The sequence below is a fragment of the Haliaeetus leucocephalus genome, unplaced genomic scaffold (assembly GCF_000737465.1).
Source record: "Haliaeetus leucocephalus isolate CR32 unplaced genomic scaffold, Haliaeetus_leucocephalus-4.0 Scaffold450, whole genome shotgun sequence".
In the NCBI taxonomy this organism is placed as follows: Eukaryota; Metazoa; Chordata; class Aves; order Accipitriformes; family Accipitridae; genus Haliaeetus; species Haliaeetus leucocephalus.
In genome coordinates this window covers 13,713,572-13,728,967 of record NW_010972886.1, presented here as the reverse complement: position 1 = coordinate 13,728,967, position 15,396 = coordinate 13,713,572, and the positions used below count along the sequence as shown (strand labels likewise).

Genomic DNA, 15,396 nt, shown 5'->3' with positions numbered 1-15,396 from the left:
TATATCTGTTCTGTATAAAGTATTTTTCAGACTGCTGTCAATAAAAAAATACCAGTATTTTCAGTATTCATAAAATGCTGTGTGCTTTGTATTGCTTTTCCTTACTGCTCTGTTATTATGTTGCAGGTAATATCTGGTCAGTTCTTATCAGACAAAAAAATTGGTACGTATGTAGAAGTGGATATGTATGGTTTACCCACGGATACGATACGTAAAGAATTTCGAACACGCATGGTGATGAACAATGGTCTGAACCCTGTTTACAATGAAGAATCATTTGTATTTCGAAAGGTAGGATATTTGGAAAGCAGAGTTTGTGTTTGCCAGCCCTTTTGCACATGAGCATACTTGCTCACTTGAGCCACCCCTCCCTGCTTCAGTCTGGCTGCTCACATGAATAAGTACTGCTCCCATGAAAAAGGGTTTGTAGGGTTCCTTTTTACTACAGTAAACAATCTGAAGCTGAAATAAGCTTTCAAGAGGTTGTTTGGTTTTTTTGTTGTTTTTTTTTTTTTTAAATTTTGCTTTGTTTTGTTTTTCTAATGGATAACCTCTGTAGCTGTCACATGATTTTTTTTTGTTTCTGTTTGGCTTTTCCCTTCCCTTTGCTTCCTCTTCCCACTTGGAGGTAGCCACCTCCTCCGTGGCCATGCCTGTGTTCAAGGTATGCAGTCTGCTCAGAATGAGCCCCCGCTGGTGGACACCATCCTTCCTTGGAGATTTCTTCTTCCCTGCCCTGGCAGTGGCTGCTATCTTGCACTGTTCCTTCAGCCCAGAGGGCAGGTGAGATGCTGCATCCAAAGCTAAGGTCAATGTTATTACATGGAAAAGTTGGAAGGGTGCTGTGTTCCTCAGACATGTTGCCAGCTCCCTCCTTCAGTAGTCCATGTGCATCATGTACCTTTTTCTTTATTTTTTTTCTCTTTAATAACAGAAGAAAAACAAACCTTTTTTCTTGGTATGGGGGATTTAAAGAGAGAGATCAGTCGTCCGTGTTCAGGTTTTATCCCTCAGTCATATATGATACACATATTTTATTTTTTTTTCTGTTGGCTGGAGTTTCATCCAGACTACATGTGTTAGCAGTGCCGTCTTTGATAATGTGTGTTTTGCTTACACCTGTTTTGTTGTCATGCAAAATTGTTGCTCTTTTATTCCAAAGGGACAGACTTTGCCGAGTGGTAATAACACTTCACACTTGGGTATATTACCTACATAATCTGCTTTTTTAATAGTATAACCAGTTTTTAATAGAAATGTAGTTAATGCAAGAGGTTTTTTCTGGACTCAAATATATTCTGGAATGAGTGTGACTTCAAGTGCTTTCCTCTGTATATGAGGAGGTACAGGGAAGATGCTTAGGTACAATGACAGGCAGTCATGCTGCCCAGGGCTTGCTCACCATATGGCCAGCATCTGCTGCTTTCTGATTTCTTAAATCAAAAGTCCCATAAACTGCAGGGTGCACACAGCTTCAGTCTAAAAGGGGGGTACCTGTGTGTCATGGCATGGGTACAGTGGCTGATGCCATATTCCTCAGACTTTCTGCTGTACTCTGCAATGAACAATTACATGTTCGCACATTCTCTTGAATACTGTAAGTCAGCCAAGAGATTATTTTTCTTCATCTCAGGCCCTTATCATATCAGGCTTAGCACTGTAATCAAGACATACATTAATGACCAAGCAGACGAGTGGCATAAACACAGCAGGAACAATTACTCTAGTTGGAGGAAATGAAGGTGTGGGGTGCAGAGTGCTAAAATTTCCTGAGGGTGGAAGTGCCTGCCAGGATACCATAGAACAAATGAGTGGAGAGGGAATGATAAGCTACTTAGTCCCCAGTCCTGCTCCCTAGCAAATCTATATCAGAGCCCATCATGTAATGAAAGATGTGCTATCTGTGGCCTGTAGAGGAGAGATCTTACCTGCCCTATTTGGGTTACAGTGTTCTCCTCAAGCTGATGTTTAATCCTACACAGTTGCTCTCAGGTAATGTGTTTGATTGTTCTTCTGTCACGTGTTCTTGTTTATATTTTAATTAAAATAAAGCTTCAGTCGTTCTAACCCAAGTTCTGTGTTGTCACTCTGTGTAAGGGGGAGGACGGGGTGAGTGCTGGTGGTAACCTGTGCTGGGAGTGCTAAGTTATAATCAAGTAGAGCAGGATATCCGTGAATAGCTCAGGTGGGTTTGGAGACCAAAAGTATACTTTATTTTGTGCCCTCTAAGACTGAAAACAAAAGTGGCAGGGGGAAGGTCTAAGGAAGATAGTAGACGCAGTTTACTTAGGTCTTCCCTTTTGTCCCATAAGCGTTGATGAATAGAGCCAGGTAAGGAAGGAGTGGGAAGACCTTTCCCAGCATATAGTCGAGGCAGGCTGGCAGAGAAGCTGCACGTCTCGGTTAGGCTGTCTTCTCACTGCTCTGTGCACAGAGGCAGCACCTTTGTTCCAGGGAAGGCAGGCGATTTTTTTGTTACTGTTTTGGTCAGTCCAGATGGGGGCTGACAGATGCAGATAGCTGGCAGCATCCCTGCACACCATGCATACCATGTACCTTTCATGTTGTGAGTACAGCACACCCACTTCTACTGGCAGCACACCATTTCAGCAGGTCTGTCACCCTGTCCTGCCCTCCTCTGTCTGCTTCTTCCCTTTGCAGTGCCCATAGTTGAGCATGCATCCCCATCAGCTTACGCTTGCACTCTGTCCGTTCTTCATTGCGTTTTTGGATATCTCCCAAATCCCACCTTCCTGTCATAATTCTTCCTGATCCAGCACTATTTACTCTTCAATTGCTACTGTATCTCTCATTTCCCATGTAGTATTTACCTGCTGCCTTATCCATGTCACCGGTCTTTGGTAACGAAAAATAAATATGCAAAATATTTAGCTAGTGTAACTGTAAGCTGCAGGATGTGCATATTCTGAAATCTACCCATTTAGGATAAAAAAAAGCTTTTATAGGAAAGATAAAGTGTGCAGTTTGCAGGGAATGACATTATCTTACAGTGATGATAGTCTGGCATACAAACTGAATGGTTCAAACATGGGAGGCGGGGAGGGTGCTCCTGTATTAGTGTCATTGAATTTCTTCATTTTATGGCTTTCCAGGTTATTCTCCCTGATCTTGCTGTCCTGAGAATAGCAGTGTATGATGACAATAATAAGTTGATTGGTCAGAGGATCCTGCCTCTGGATGGTCTGCAAGCAGGTTACAGACACATTTCCCTTCGGAATGAGGGCAACAAACCACTCTCTCTTCCAACGGTTTTCTGCAACATTGTGCTTAAAACATATGTGCCTGATGGTTTTGGAGGTGAGATAACCTGTATCTCAGCGTGCTGTAGATCCTGAGTGTTGGTGTGGAGGTACTGAAGTACTGTGGTATCAGTATGGCAGCCGGAAGCAGACACACAATGCTGGAAGATTGGAATCATTTAGTGTTTTAACTCCTTGGAAACCCTGCATATTCAGTTAAGAAATCAACTTTCAGACCAAGTGCCTGCCTCAGTGTTAATGATAATGACATTTATCTGTTAAATGACAAAATAATAGAGAAAATAAGCTAATACAAGTTAGGTCAATTTGATTTTTCTCTCTTGACATTTTAGGAAGAGTCGTCGTCTTTTTTTTTTTTTTTAATTACATTTTTTCTGACATAAATATTTGTAGAGTTAACACGTACTTTAGCTATATTGTTTGGTCTAGAAGTACAACTGATGCAGAATCTAGACATGCATATTTTCAAAGAAAACCACTTTTGTATTCTTGAGAATATTGGCATATTGTTAAAATGGACAGTGAGATAATTCAGCATCTGAAACCTTTCTGCATTTTTTCTCTCCCAACTTTATATGGTTTTAGTGTGGTTTAATTATTTTTGGGTTTTCAGGAAAGTCATTTTTAATCTGAGCCATTTCTGTGATTAGGTTGGCAGGGCTACGGTCATTTTTACTGAGCAGTGGCAGATTGCCACATGTGGATAGGAACAAACAGCTGAGAATAATCATTACACCACTTAAATCAGTGTAATGGGTAAGTTCACCCTGAGGGTGTACCTCTGGGAAATGTTTTCTTCACTGCAGATGAAATTTGCTTCTACATTAGACAATACGTAAACCATTTAAAACTGTAAAACAGAAATCGCGCTAAATGTTAGTGCTCTGACTTTGCAGCGAAATGAAGTTCACCTTAAAGCTGATTGGTGAAACATTATTTATAAAAATGATGTTTTGCTCTTTGCAAAAATTATCTCAAACTTGCTGCCTATGCAAGAAATTACTGCCATTTCTCTGAGTGTCATTTCCATAGTGCAAACCGGAGGAAGGGAAGGCTTACCTAACATATTAGATAGCGTATCTTCAAGCCTATGTTTGCTGGTATTTATTTAGGCTTTAAAAAAAATGAACAGGCCTAGACTTCAGTACCAATATTTCATGGAAAAGGTTAAGCATTTACAGAAACATTTGTGTTGTTCATATGTGGAATCCTGGTTGCTGGCAAGTCAGCTGGAGTTTTGCCATAGGTCTTGGAGTACTACCATGCCTTTGTGCAGCATGTTTCATCTGCAGTATTTAACTTCAGGGACTTTGACTCAAGACAAATGTAGGCTTCTGCTTAAGCTTGAGATTCTCAAGGCAGTAATTGAACCATGAATCTAAGGGACACATTTAAGCATGTGCTTTAATTCTTTCCTGAACTTAAGCTTTTGACAGTAGATGACTCAGTTAAAATATTTTCTAAACTAAGGACATGCTTCTGATTTTTTATTTTCTTTTTTAAACTGTGTTATACAAATTCAGAAGTGAAAGACTTGTTTTACAAGGAGAATTTGAACACCACTTTAGAATTTGCAAATTGTGTGCAGTTCGGTACTGGTTGATCTACTACGTTATCAGCGTTTCTACAGATGGCTTATCTGGTAGAGGTGAGGACAGAAAAACATTGCTACCCCTAAGTAGCAGTATCATTACAGTAAAATGCTACTAGAATGAGAGAACTGGTTGTCATAGCTTACTGTCAGTGTTGGGAAAAACGGACTCCATATTAACATGAACTAAATGAGTTCAATTATTAGTTCTCCTCTCCCTTCCCAGGTAGTTTTGATGTGTCTCGTGCATTTTTCTTATCCATAAAGAACAACAGCATGATGAACAACTGGGAAATAACTTTTGACACTGGGTGGAATCATTAGTATTCTGTTGGCATGTGTTTTTTAATTACTTAGCATCTGCAGTGAACCTCTCATTGTTTTATGAGCTATCATTAGGATCTCTGTGGTTGTTTTAGCAAATCCGTAGAAAGGTATAGCTCAATTCAATAGCTGCCTACTTTCTTTTTTTTTTTTTTTTTTTTACCCTGTATGAGTAAGATTTAAAAATTTGCACCGAATAATAATTAGAATGGGAAATGCATTGTAGGCTTTAAAAGATACATAATTTTATTTTTCATATAACAGTAATTTCTTGTGCTTTATTTGCATCAGCTACTCTGTTCCCAACCACAATACTGGCACAAATTAATGCAAATGAAGTAGCATTCTCCAAAGAGAAGCTTCTATAATAGAAGTCTGTACATAAGTAAGCATGGCTGCTTAGGTTACTGGTTAGTCCTCTGTAATGTACTCTTCCAGTTATTTTCCTAGTTTTAAATTTAATTGTGATTATTCTACAAAATGCTGTTCCCCACCCCCCACCTTACCTCACTGGGGAGAAAGAAAAATGTAAGCAGAGGACGAATGACAATGTGAGTAGCCGTGATGAGTCACATCCCCCTTGTAGAAATTCTGAGCCTTTGGTGATGCGCTTGTATGGTTAGTAATACAATTTACAAAGGTCTCGCTCTCCCAAACATGTTAGTCATTTTTACCTTGAAGCTCGTGATAATCAGGTCCCATTTTCAAATGACGCATCATGTTAGCAGGGTAGTCCTGGATTTTCATTGAAGAGTGCATGCCAAGGACAAAAAGACACCCTTACTAAGTTAGGGAAAGGGGAAATGGTGCTGAGCTACAAGGCCATTGCTATGGCTGAAAATAAATTCTACATGGTTTTTGTGTATATGAAGTAAGTTTCAGAAGACATCATTGGGTCACTACAGTTATCGGAGACAACCTGTTTGTGTAGATAAAAAAAGCTGTCAAGGGTAATGCCATGTATTTAACACAACTTTTGTTGGAATGGGAGCCCTGTCTGTGCTTTTTTGGCTTGAGAAATGCATCCGGTGACTTCAGAGGAACATTTCATAGAACAATTTAGGTTGGAAGGGAGAGGATATAGTCCAGCCCCTAGTTTGCACAAGAAGGACAGCAAGTTTCTTCCTAGAGCTTTTGATGGGTTGGATATGTTTACAGACCTGGTCAGTGGACCAGCTTCTCTGTCTTGCATCATTGTAAGCTCACTTGGAAAATGGCCAAAGAGGTGACATGAGACATGGGCAAAATTCAAATGATGATGAAAACCGTGAGTGTCAGAACTGTCATTGCAGAAATAATGGCCTATTGTGCTAGTGAGACCATCTAAAATATAAGGGCACAAAAGCATTTGTCTTTTACTCGTAAGCAGCCAAACATAGGGCTTTGCAGCGTTCTGCAAAGAAACAGCTTTCTTGCAAGTGAAGCACTGTCCATGGTCCTCCTAGCGGTTATGACAGAAAATCCGAGTTAATTAAATGACAGTATTTTGTAGTGAATGATGAGTCAGTCGGTCTGCAGCATTCAGACTTCCTTTCTTCAATTACTGCTCTGACAAGGAAGGCTTATTAACTGAGACCAGTGACTCTTCTCCATAATAGTGAAGTTAAAGTTTCAGAGGGATGATCGAAGCAGATCACTGCTGGGGTCTCTGAATGCATTATTATTGCAGGTGCTGAATCAGTTTGATTTGTAAAATCATTTCTTGCTGTGGAGGGCCTCCTTTGCCATTTGTGAATTCTTTGGCTGTTGAAATTAAGCATGGTAAAGATTCATGTGTCTTTGTCTTCCTGTAAACCTGTGCTTGCACATTTATCACCACATATGGAAAACAAGTCCAATAATCTATACAGTATCCAGTGCTGGGTAGTGCTATGATACCACTAGTTGTACTGTGTCATGTGCAAGATTCAAATACTGGTCATTATGGTTCACAGAAAAGCCATTTCACAGCCTGTCATGATCCAGACATGGAGCATCACAAAGGCAAGTGAGAATAGATTTCTCCGATTGCTTTAGCCACCCATCTGAAACTGCTATTTAGCTAGCAAATACAATGGCATTTTCTATAATTCCCTGCAGTCCCAAGTCAGTCAGCACCCCTTCGAATAACCAGGAGACAAAGTTGTTAGTGCTTTGTGGCTCAGGAGTTCCCATTCTGGTCTCAAATTCTAGGGTCATCAACTGGGAGTAAATTAGGGTAACTTTGGTCTGATGGAGTCAGTGGATTTTTCCTAAATAAGGTACCTGGATTAATACCACTCCCTTGGTGCACTGTAAACTGATTCATGTTCCTAGTTTGTTCAAGCGCTGTGGCAATAAGTGCTTTCAGTCCTGCCAAGTTCACTACGGAAAGCTGGACTATTGTTGCAAGCCATGGCTCATAACAACAGGGGTAGAATAAAGCTGTTGTAAAAGATTAATTTCCTAATGCCTCTGAAGATCATAAAAAGTTGATTATCTTTCTCTTACAGATATTGTGGATGCTTTATCAGATCCAAAGAAATTTTTGTCTATCACAGAAAAAAGAGCAGACCAAATGAGGGCTATGGGTATCGAAACTGTAAGTAGAACTTAGTGACAAACACAGCCCATTTATGTTCCTGCTATGTTCTTTTTTTTAAAGTAAACTGGTCCTTCTCCAATCAATGCATGTTACTTTATAATTTCTCATTTTCAAGTATAAGCCTCTTTGTCCTGCTCTGAAATACATTGGCTTATGTTAGTTAACATGTACTGAAATTCCATTCACTAACTGACTTTTCACGGATCGTACTAATACATCCCTTAGAAGTAGAAATTTTAAGAAATGAGAAAGGAGCCATATTTAATAGGTAGCTATTTAAAATAGGTTACAAATACTTGACTGAATATAATGTTGTTTGAAAGTATGTTGCAACTTTCTTAATTGTGTTTAAAGTAAGCAAGTTCAGAAATTTCCCATACCCCAACTTTTATACTACAGGTAAAACAACAATTAATTTATTATTATGTGAATGTTTCTTTCAGAGTGATATAGCCGATGTACCAAATGACACTTCAAAGAATGATAGAAAAGGAAAAGCCAATAATGCGAAAGCCAATGTAACACCTCAGAGTAGCTCTGAACTTCGACCAAGTACCACCGCAGGCTTTGGATCTGGGACTGATGCTAAGAAAGGTAGACAAAAATCACATGCCACTCCCTCAGTTCTGAAGTGATTCAGAAAGTCACAGAGAGTACTTATTATGCAATTTTAGTTTTGCAGTTCTATTCATTCTTACCCTTTTAGAAGGTAACTTCTTTTACCATTGAGAGTGATCTTTGTCTAATTGCAAATAAATTTTGTATATTACTAAAATGGCTGTATAAAGTCAATACAGCTTTATTTTACTAAGTGACCTCATTGTGTAGCTGTATACTTACTGCCAATAGTAGTAACCTGTGTGACTCTGGGAGTAGTTTACTGAAGATCTACTGGAGGAACGCCAATAGGAATAACTATTTTCTGGTATACTCCACAGAAACTCCTCTGCTTTTTTCGTTCCTCCACAAATCCCTTGGCAGAGTTGCAGATTTAAGTAATTAAAGTTATTTAGAATTCATTGGATTCTGTAGAGATTTCCCAACAATTAGAAATGTTTTCAATGTGTCATTCTACTCTGAATAGGGATTATGGAAATGGCATGTTTACTGTAAAAAATATCCATATTAAATGTGCTCATTTATGAGTGAATAAGTATTTTTTTCCTCACTGTTCACCATTCACTCTACAAAATCATCTTATAGAGTCAAACGGGATTACTTGTTTCTCTCATTTGATCACAGGTAATGAAGATTAAGTGAGAAAACAAATTTGTACAGCTGAAGGAAACACAATAAATATTTCTGTTAATGGGCCACAAGAATTAGAATCTGGTTCACTCTCTTTCATCCACCTTGGCCCAAAGGGATCGAAAGGAGTGAGAAGGTGCACTGACTGCTCTTGTTCTTAAACTTAAGCAGACATGGCTGAATACACACATGTGAAGGGATCTCTTGAGAAACAAGAAGCCATTTCTCTGGAGTCACTTTCGGCAATAAAACAGGTCGTCTCTGACACCTGAACTCTTTCAAAGTTCTTCCCTGGTGTAAAACCCAGATTATTTTATGCAGTGAGGTGTTTCCATACTTCATGGATCATCACCAAGATGCACAAGTATTAGTTTTATTGTGCATTAATTAAGCATGAAATTTGCTGGGGTTGGCAACTAATTCCTGGTTGCCATGGAGTCAGGCCTGGTGAACAAAGTAAATGAGTCTGCATTTTAAAATAAACTCCTGAGGAAGTTTGTTTAGAACACAGCATGCCTGTTGCAGCCCTGGTCTTAAACCAAGATTTCAGTACTTACGCATTCTTGTCTGCAACCATTTTTATCCATGTTCTTGCATGTTAAAATCAAGCCATTCATTTTTATATCCCATGGTAACGATCCTTATTTTTTATTACTTATCTCTATGATCTTTTAAGATCTGAATAATTCTACTATTGTTAAAATATACAACTCACATTACTATTGGAAATTATGTATCCAGCAAGATAGGGGAAGGCTTTCAAATGCACAAGAATGTCAGGGGTTTTTGTTCTCTGACTGAATTTCAGTGATAGTTAAGTGATTTGTGTTTTTGAAAACTTCAGCCTCTATCTGTGCCTAAATCTGTTCCAGTCTCATTTACTAGACTAATGTTAATACCATATAATTGAGCAGAATCTCATGCTTCTAAGAAAATAAAAAATTCATGTTCCCTAAGGAGATTGCCTACCTTCCCTCCCCCTTTTTTTTTCTTTCAATGCATCTGAATATTTTCCAGTGAAATTCACCTTAAGAGACAGAAAGTCCTTTTTAAGGCAGGGGAATCTTATAGTCCATGGACACTATTAAGAGCAGTTGATTAAATACGTTTGCAGTGTATTTATGTATAGGCAAACATTTTTGTGTAAGAACTCAGAAAAAAACCCTATGCATTACAGCTCTCATGGCATCGGATTGACGTATATATTAATGATTAATGTAAGATGTGCTTAGTAGTTTAAAAAATAACCATAATATGTCACAAAGCATTTATTAAAGTGTAAACATGAAATGAGATTGGTTTTTGTTTGCATTGCAGTTAAGGTGATCAAAATATGTTTTCATTCATCTAAATAGTACTGTTAGTCTTATATGATAGATTTCCTTGTATTGAATTTTCGTAAGAATTTTAACTTTTATAATTTTGTTTTTCCTCCATTTTTAACTCTCCTTTAGTCTTGGAGTGTACTGTTGCTCCTTTTCTCATAACCTGGTATTAACCAAAATGCCAGTTTTACCTCCATTAACATACAAGCTGCAGGTAAATTTTCACTCCTATGATTTTTGTGTCTTAAATTGAGGAGAAGGAGTATACCTAATCTCAGTTAACCCTTTATGTAGTCATGTAGAACCTTACCCAAGAAGCCTCACCCCTGAAACGAGTGGTGCCAGAGCAATCTCCAGCTATGGACCAAAATTCTGAAGTTTGCTCAGTTCAATTTTAATGTACGTAAATGGTTTGCTGTGCATTCAGTAAAGGATCTTTTTCAATTCTTAGATTGCTGTGTTTTGACACTTCAGTCCAGAACTGTAAGAGATCAGAAAACACTCATTGATTCATTTCTTTTTTCACAAGGCAATTGATTGAGCAGTGCATTTGAAAAGGAAATTAACTGTATCCTAGCTATATCTTGATGAAAAATTTTCTCATTAACCTGTGATTATTTTTCATGTAGTGAAAAATATCAGTTGATTGCTAACTTAAATGTAGGTTTCTGTGGTAAAACTCAAATTTAGAAGTATGAGATATACTAGTATGTATGAAGATTTAGATAAACTGTATCAATACCTTCCTAGGTATAGACCTTATTCCTCAAGTGAAGATAGAAGATTTAAAGCAAATGAAGGTAAGTATGGACACAAGCTTTTCAAGATGTGTTCCTAATTATTTGTTTTAAGTAGCCAGGATTTTATCTGGTTAAAGTCAATATGACCAGAGAAAAATTGATCCAACTTCTCTTTTTGTAGGCTTATATAAAGCATTTAAAGAAGCAGCAGAAAGAGCTGAGTGCCTTAAAGAAGAAACATGCAAAGGTATGATCATTAAGAGCTCTCTGAGCAACACACTCTAATAGAAGAAAGTTGCAGTGCTCACTAGCACAGACAGCTCTTAATTAACTGTAGTGAAAAACTAAGGAACAGTAGTTGGACCACCAAGAAAGGCATATGTGTTTTAAATGTACTGAAATATGCTCCAGTGAGTAAGTTTTCCCTTTAGTAACCCTTTGTATGTCTCCCTGAGTTTCGGTGCACATTTGTTTGACCCGCATAAGCATCCAAAGCTCACCTTTTTCAGGTAATGATTTTTATCTAGCTCCCTCTTGCATGACATATTGACAGGCAGCTTGGGAAAAAAGGCAGTAATGATGTGAGAAGGTGCTGCATCAAAGACAGGCACTGGAAAAACTGCAAAATCACTAAAGAGAACTGGAATGTGTAACTGAAAAATGAAATGCTCTATTCTTTCTCACTTAATATCCATGCTAGCCACTTCATAGTCAGCTTTTTGCTTGGTACTGTTGGTAGTGGTGTCCCAAATACATATAACACTATCACAAGTATACTTTACATTAGAAAATCACAGCCAATTTTCTCCTGCCCCATTAGAAAACCATTACTCTTGTTACAGAAAGAGGCATAACAAGTGAAGAAAGCATCTTAAGTTCTGAATTTTGGCAATACATACAAATCCATTCTGGACTTCTGTGGCAGTTATTCCCTCGCTCTCTTTGATTACAGATTTCATTGCAGATCTGACGTGATGTAGTTGCCTGGGCATTTTTAATATCAGTCTTTGTGTTTATTTTCACGACCGTTGTTTGTTTGGGCATGGGACTCTATGTCTGTACAATGAAGTATGAAGGAATTACTTTCAATAATTGGCACTTTTGTGGGGCTCGTAGTATTAAAAGTAGTATAAGAAAGTTAAATAGTTACACTTCAGACTCCTTACTGACCCTATGCAGAAGGGACATGAGTGATTTCTCCATTTTAGTGTTGTGTGCAGAGCCCATGCTCCAGAAAATGTGTCTATCATCCACACTGCTGGGCATGGACAGTTTCTAGACCTTCATAGGATTGATCTTTTAGGGGTCTTCTTTTTTTTAAACACTACTTTCTCATTCATTGGACAACATACAGGAGTTTGCTATAGCAGCTTTTTGCAAAGAAAATGGTACCATGGTTATGTAGAAAATAGCCATACTCAATGATCTGTGTCCCTGATATGTGACCCACACTAGTGTAAGGATATCTTAGCCAAGACTGCACTTGCTAATGTTAAAAAAAATTGATCCATCTGTTCAGGCTTGCACTTGCTCCTCTAATCTGAGGAGAAAATTGCCAGCCATAACCCGTAAATGCTGTGCACTCAGAAGGGCTTTCAGCATTAGCTCAAGCACAGCTATTTTAGGTCTGAGCCAGCCTGTGTCCTGCTGGTCTTAAGCACAGAGTGCAAGTCTGTCCTAACAAGAAAGTGCCTGTCTAGAGCATGCCTTGCTAAAGGCTCCAGCAAGGGCAACTTCTTGAACCTGGAGAGGAGAGTCTGAGCAGAAAAGTGTGGCCATATTAGCTCACAGATGATCTTAGGGAAGTGGTTGGTGTACTCATCACTGTTTTTAATGCATTTTATCAGCTGGGACAGAGCAAGAGAGCTATGCGGTTAGTTATCCATTATCAGTTTGAGGAAGCCTGTGTATTAAGCAGACTGAACTTGCAAGTTCCAGAAATAGGTTGGCTCTCATTTAACCATAGACACTCCAGAGATCTGGAGGAATAAGTAAACAGAAGGGAACTGTTCATGTTGTTTAAGGAAAGAAAAATCCAATACTTTCCCATCTAAAGTTGGCCTCGGAAAATGCATTCTGGAAAATGAATGCATCTAAGTGTGGGAGAGCAAGTTGAGAGGAAAGAGCTCTGATCTAAGCAGTGTAGGAGCTAATCTGGTAGCCCTGGGCAGAGCTAGCTAAGGAAGACGACAGCAGTAAAGGTCCCTTTACTGACAGCATCCACTCAGTGTGGAGAAGTATTAGCAGCTCCACTGAAATGCTGGCTGGTGGAGGTTGGTTGCTCTGTATCAAAACACGTCAGTCTTGTTTTCTCAGGGTATAGGACTGTTAGAAACACCACATTTCCAGATTAATAGAAAAATTAACTGGTGTGAGTCTTTTCAGGATGCAGAACTCTGTGTATTTTTTGATGCTATCTTTCTTTTTATTTACTTCTGTTCAGTATTTCAGCCATTTTGACTCCAGCAGCACAATAAAATTCTCCTAACATCCCTCTGCATGTTATCACTAATTTGTTTTTCCTACGTGGCATAGCTCCTTACAACTGTAATACCCAATATATACACACACAGAGACACATCACCTACAGTGACTTCACTTTATGATGGTGTTGTTATTAATCTGTTTTTTTAAGAGGAGGATGTTTGGGCAGGTGGAGGTACAACCGTCAGTGTTCCTTTTTTCACTTTTGTGTAGGAAAAATAAGACGTCTCACCTAAGTAGGATAAAGATCATTAGATTGGTGGGAAGACCACTGTTCTTAGTATCACCATTACTAGGCAGCCAGTCTGTGACTGTTTAAATTAAATTTGCCCATTCCCTACTGTCAGATTAGTGGCTTGCAAAATAATGCAGAATTTTGGATTTCACAAAGTCTATGAATAGTTGAGATTTTACTCAGGATTGAGAATCATGTAAAAGGTACATACATAAAGCTCTGCAAAGACAGGGCAATGCTTTTAAAGAAATCTTGAAGGATTGTAAGGGAATAATAGAGCATGTAGAAATTAAAGGCAGGACAAACTGTAGTGAATACTGGAGAGCGGCAATATTTCAGAGCAAGTTGCGTTTCAGAGTCAGTGTGCAAGTATAGTTTGTCCACTCCAGAAGAACCTGTTCACTTCTGCAACAGAGCTGTTGCCTCTAGTTTTTGAACCCAGTCCTCTGCTTAGTTTGTGGCCTGGCTTTGAAGGAAAAGAAAGTTGAAGGGGGGAGAATGAATATTCCCCATGCTGGTTTAGTTTCTGAAAAGGTAAGTCTGCATCATTATGACTGAGGTAGCATTGTGCTGCTGTTGGGATTGCTAAAGAACAGATGATTGCTCTGTGAGCAAAGAACATGATCCAAACCTCAGCCCATTTACTTGCATTGTGAACTAATTTCACCTAAAAGGGCATTCTGAATCTGGAATGAGACAGGTCACCATGAGAAAACAGTGTAGGTTTGCCAGATATGCAAAGAACATGGGACATAATTCTTTAAAAAGGGGGGAAAAAAAGCCAAGGAGTGTGAAGCTAACACAGATTTCTTTGACGATACCATGAGAATACCGTATTTTTAGGGGGGAACATGTTGCAAGGATTATATGTAAATCTTTGTAGTTAACTCCTAGGGCAAATTTTGTCATCTGTTGGACAGTGAGCAAAGCTGGTCCTATAGTCTGGGACAGGGAAAGGAAAAAAATTAGTAAGTGTCCCTGTCAAGAAATGACTGAGCTTTCTCAAGTATCCTCACATTCACAAAGGGAATTTGGAAAAAACGTTACCTGTAAAGAAATGACTGTCAGCATTACTTTCTTGCCTGACATTATTGAGGTGCCACAAGAATCAGTGGGATCTGAGAAGCTGGTACCAGAAAGGCCAGGCCCCTGGGATTCTGTCTGTGTGACAGATTTCATCATGGTCATGTTCTGTCACTTTAAAGTAGGCTAGCAGCTGCTGCAAGGAATTTGAAGCTGTTGGCCCATGCATGGATTGTGTTCTTTTACATCATCTATAATACTGCTATTATTTAAGAGACAGTAAGGCAGTAGCAGCAAGATCTTCAAAAGTACATAAAGCGACAAAGATACTTTATCCTTCATGGGTCTGTTTAAAATCCAGGCATGTGAAATGCACCTTTTTGACACCCATAGACAGGACTCCCAACGAGCAAAACAGAATACTTTTGTAGTGGCACCTGTTTTGCAAGCTCTCAATCTCTGATGCTGTAGTATTCCTTTTGTTTGACTTTTGAAAAACAGTGGCAAATTAATGTAATGATCACCATTAAAAAAAAAAATTCCATGTTAGGAATAACTTTCTCTTGAATCTTAGGTCTGGTA

The 15,396-nt window shown here is 38.7% G+C and overlaps 1 protein-coding gene across 4 annotated transcripts in view; it reads left to right on the top strand.

The window, feature by feature from the left end:
* Positions 1–15,396, top strand: part of PLCB4 (phospholipase C, beta 4) — a 94,668-nt gene that overhangs the window by 50,615 nt on the left and 28,657 nt on the right. For all 4 annotated transcript variants that reach the window (XM_010574814.1, XM_010574813.1, XM_010574816.1 and 1 more), the window contains 6 exons: positions 127–291; positions 3,114–3,318; positions 7,668–7,756; positions 8,203–8,353; positions 11,083–11,132; positions 11,254–11,319. In XM_010574814.1, the coding sequence (XP_010573116.1) occupies positions 127–291; positions 3,114–3,318; positions 7,668–7,756; positions 8,203–8,353; positions 11,083–11,132; positions 11,254–11,319 (726 nt within the window). The remainder of the gene's footprint in view (positions 1–126; positions 292–3,113; positions 3,319–7,667; positions 7,757–8,202; positions 8,354–11,082; positions 11,133–11,253; positions 11,320–15,396) is intronic.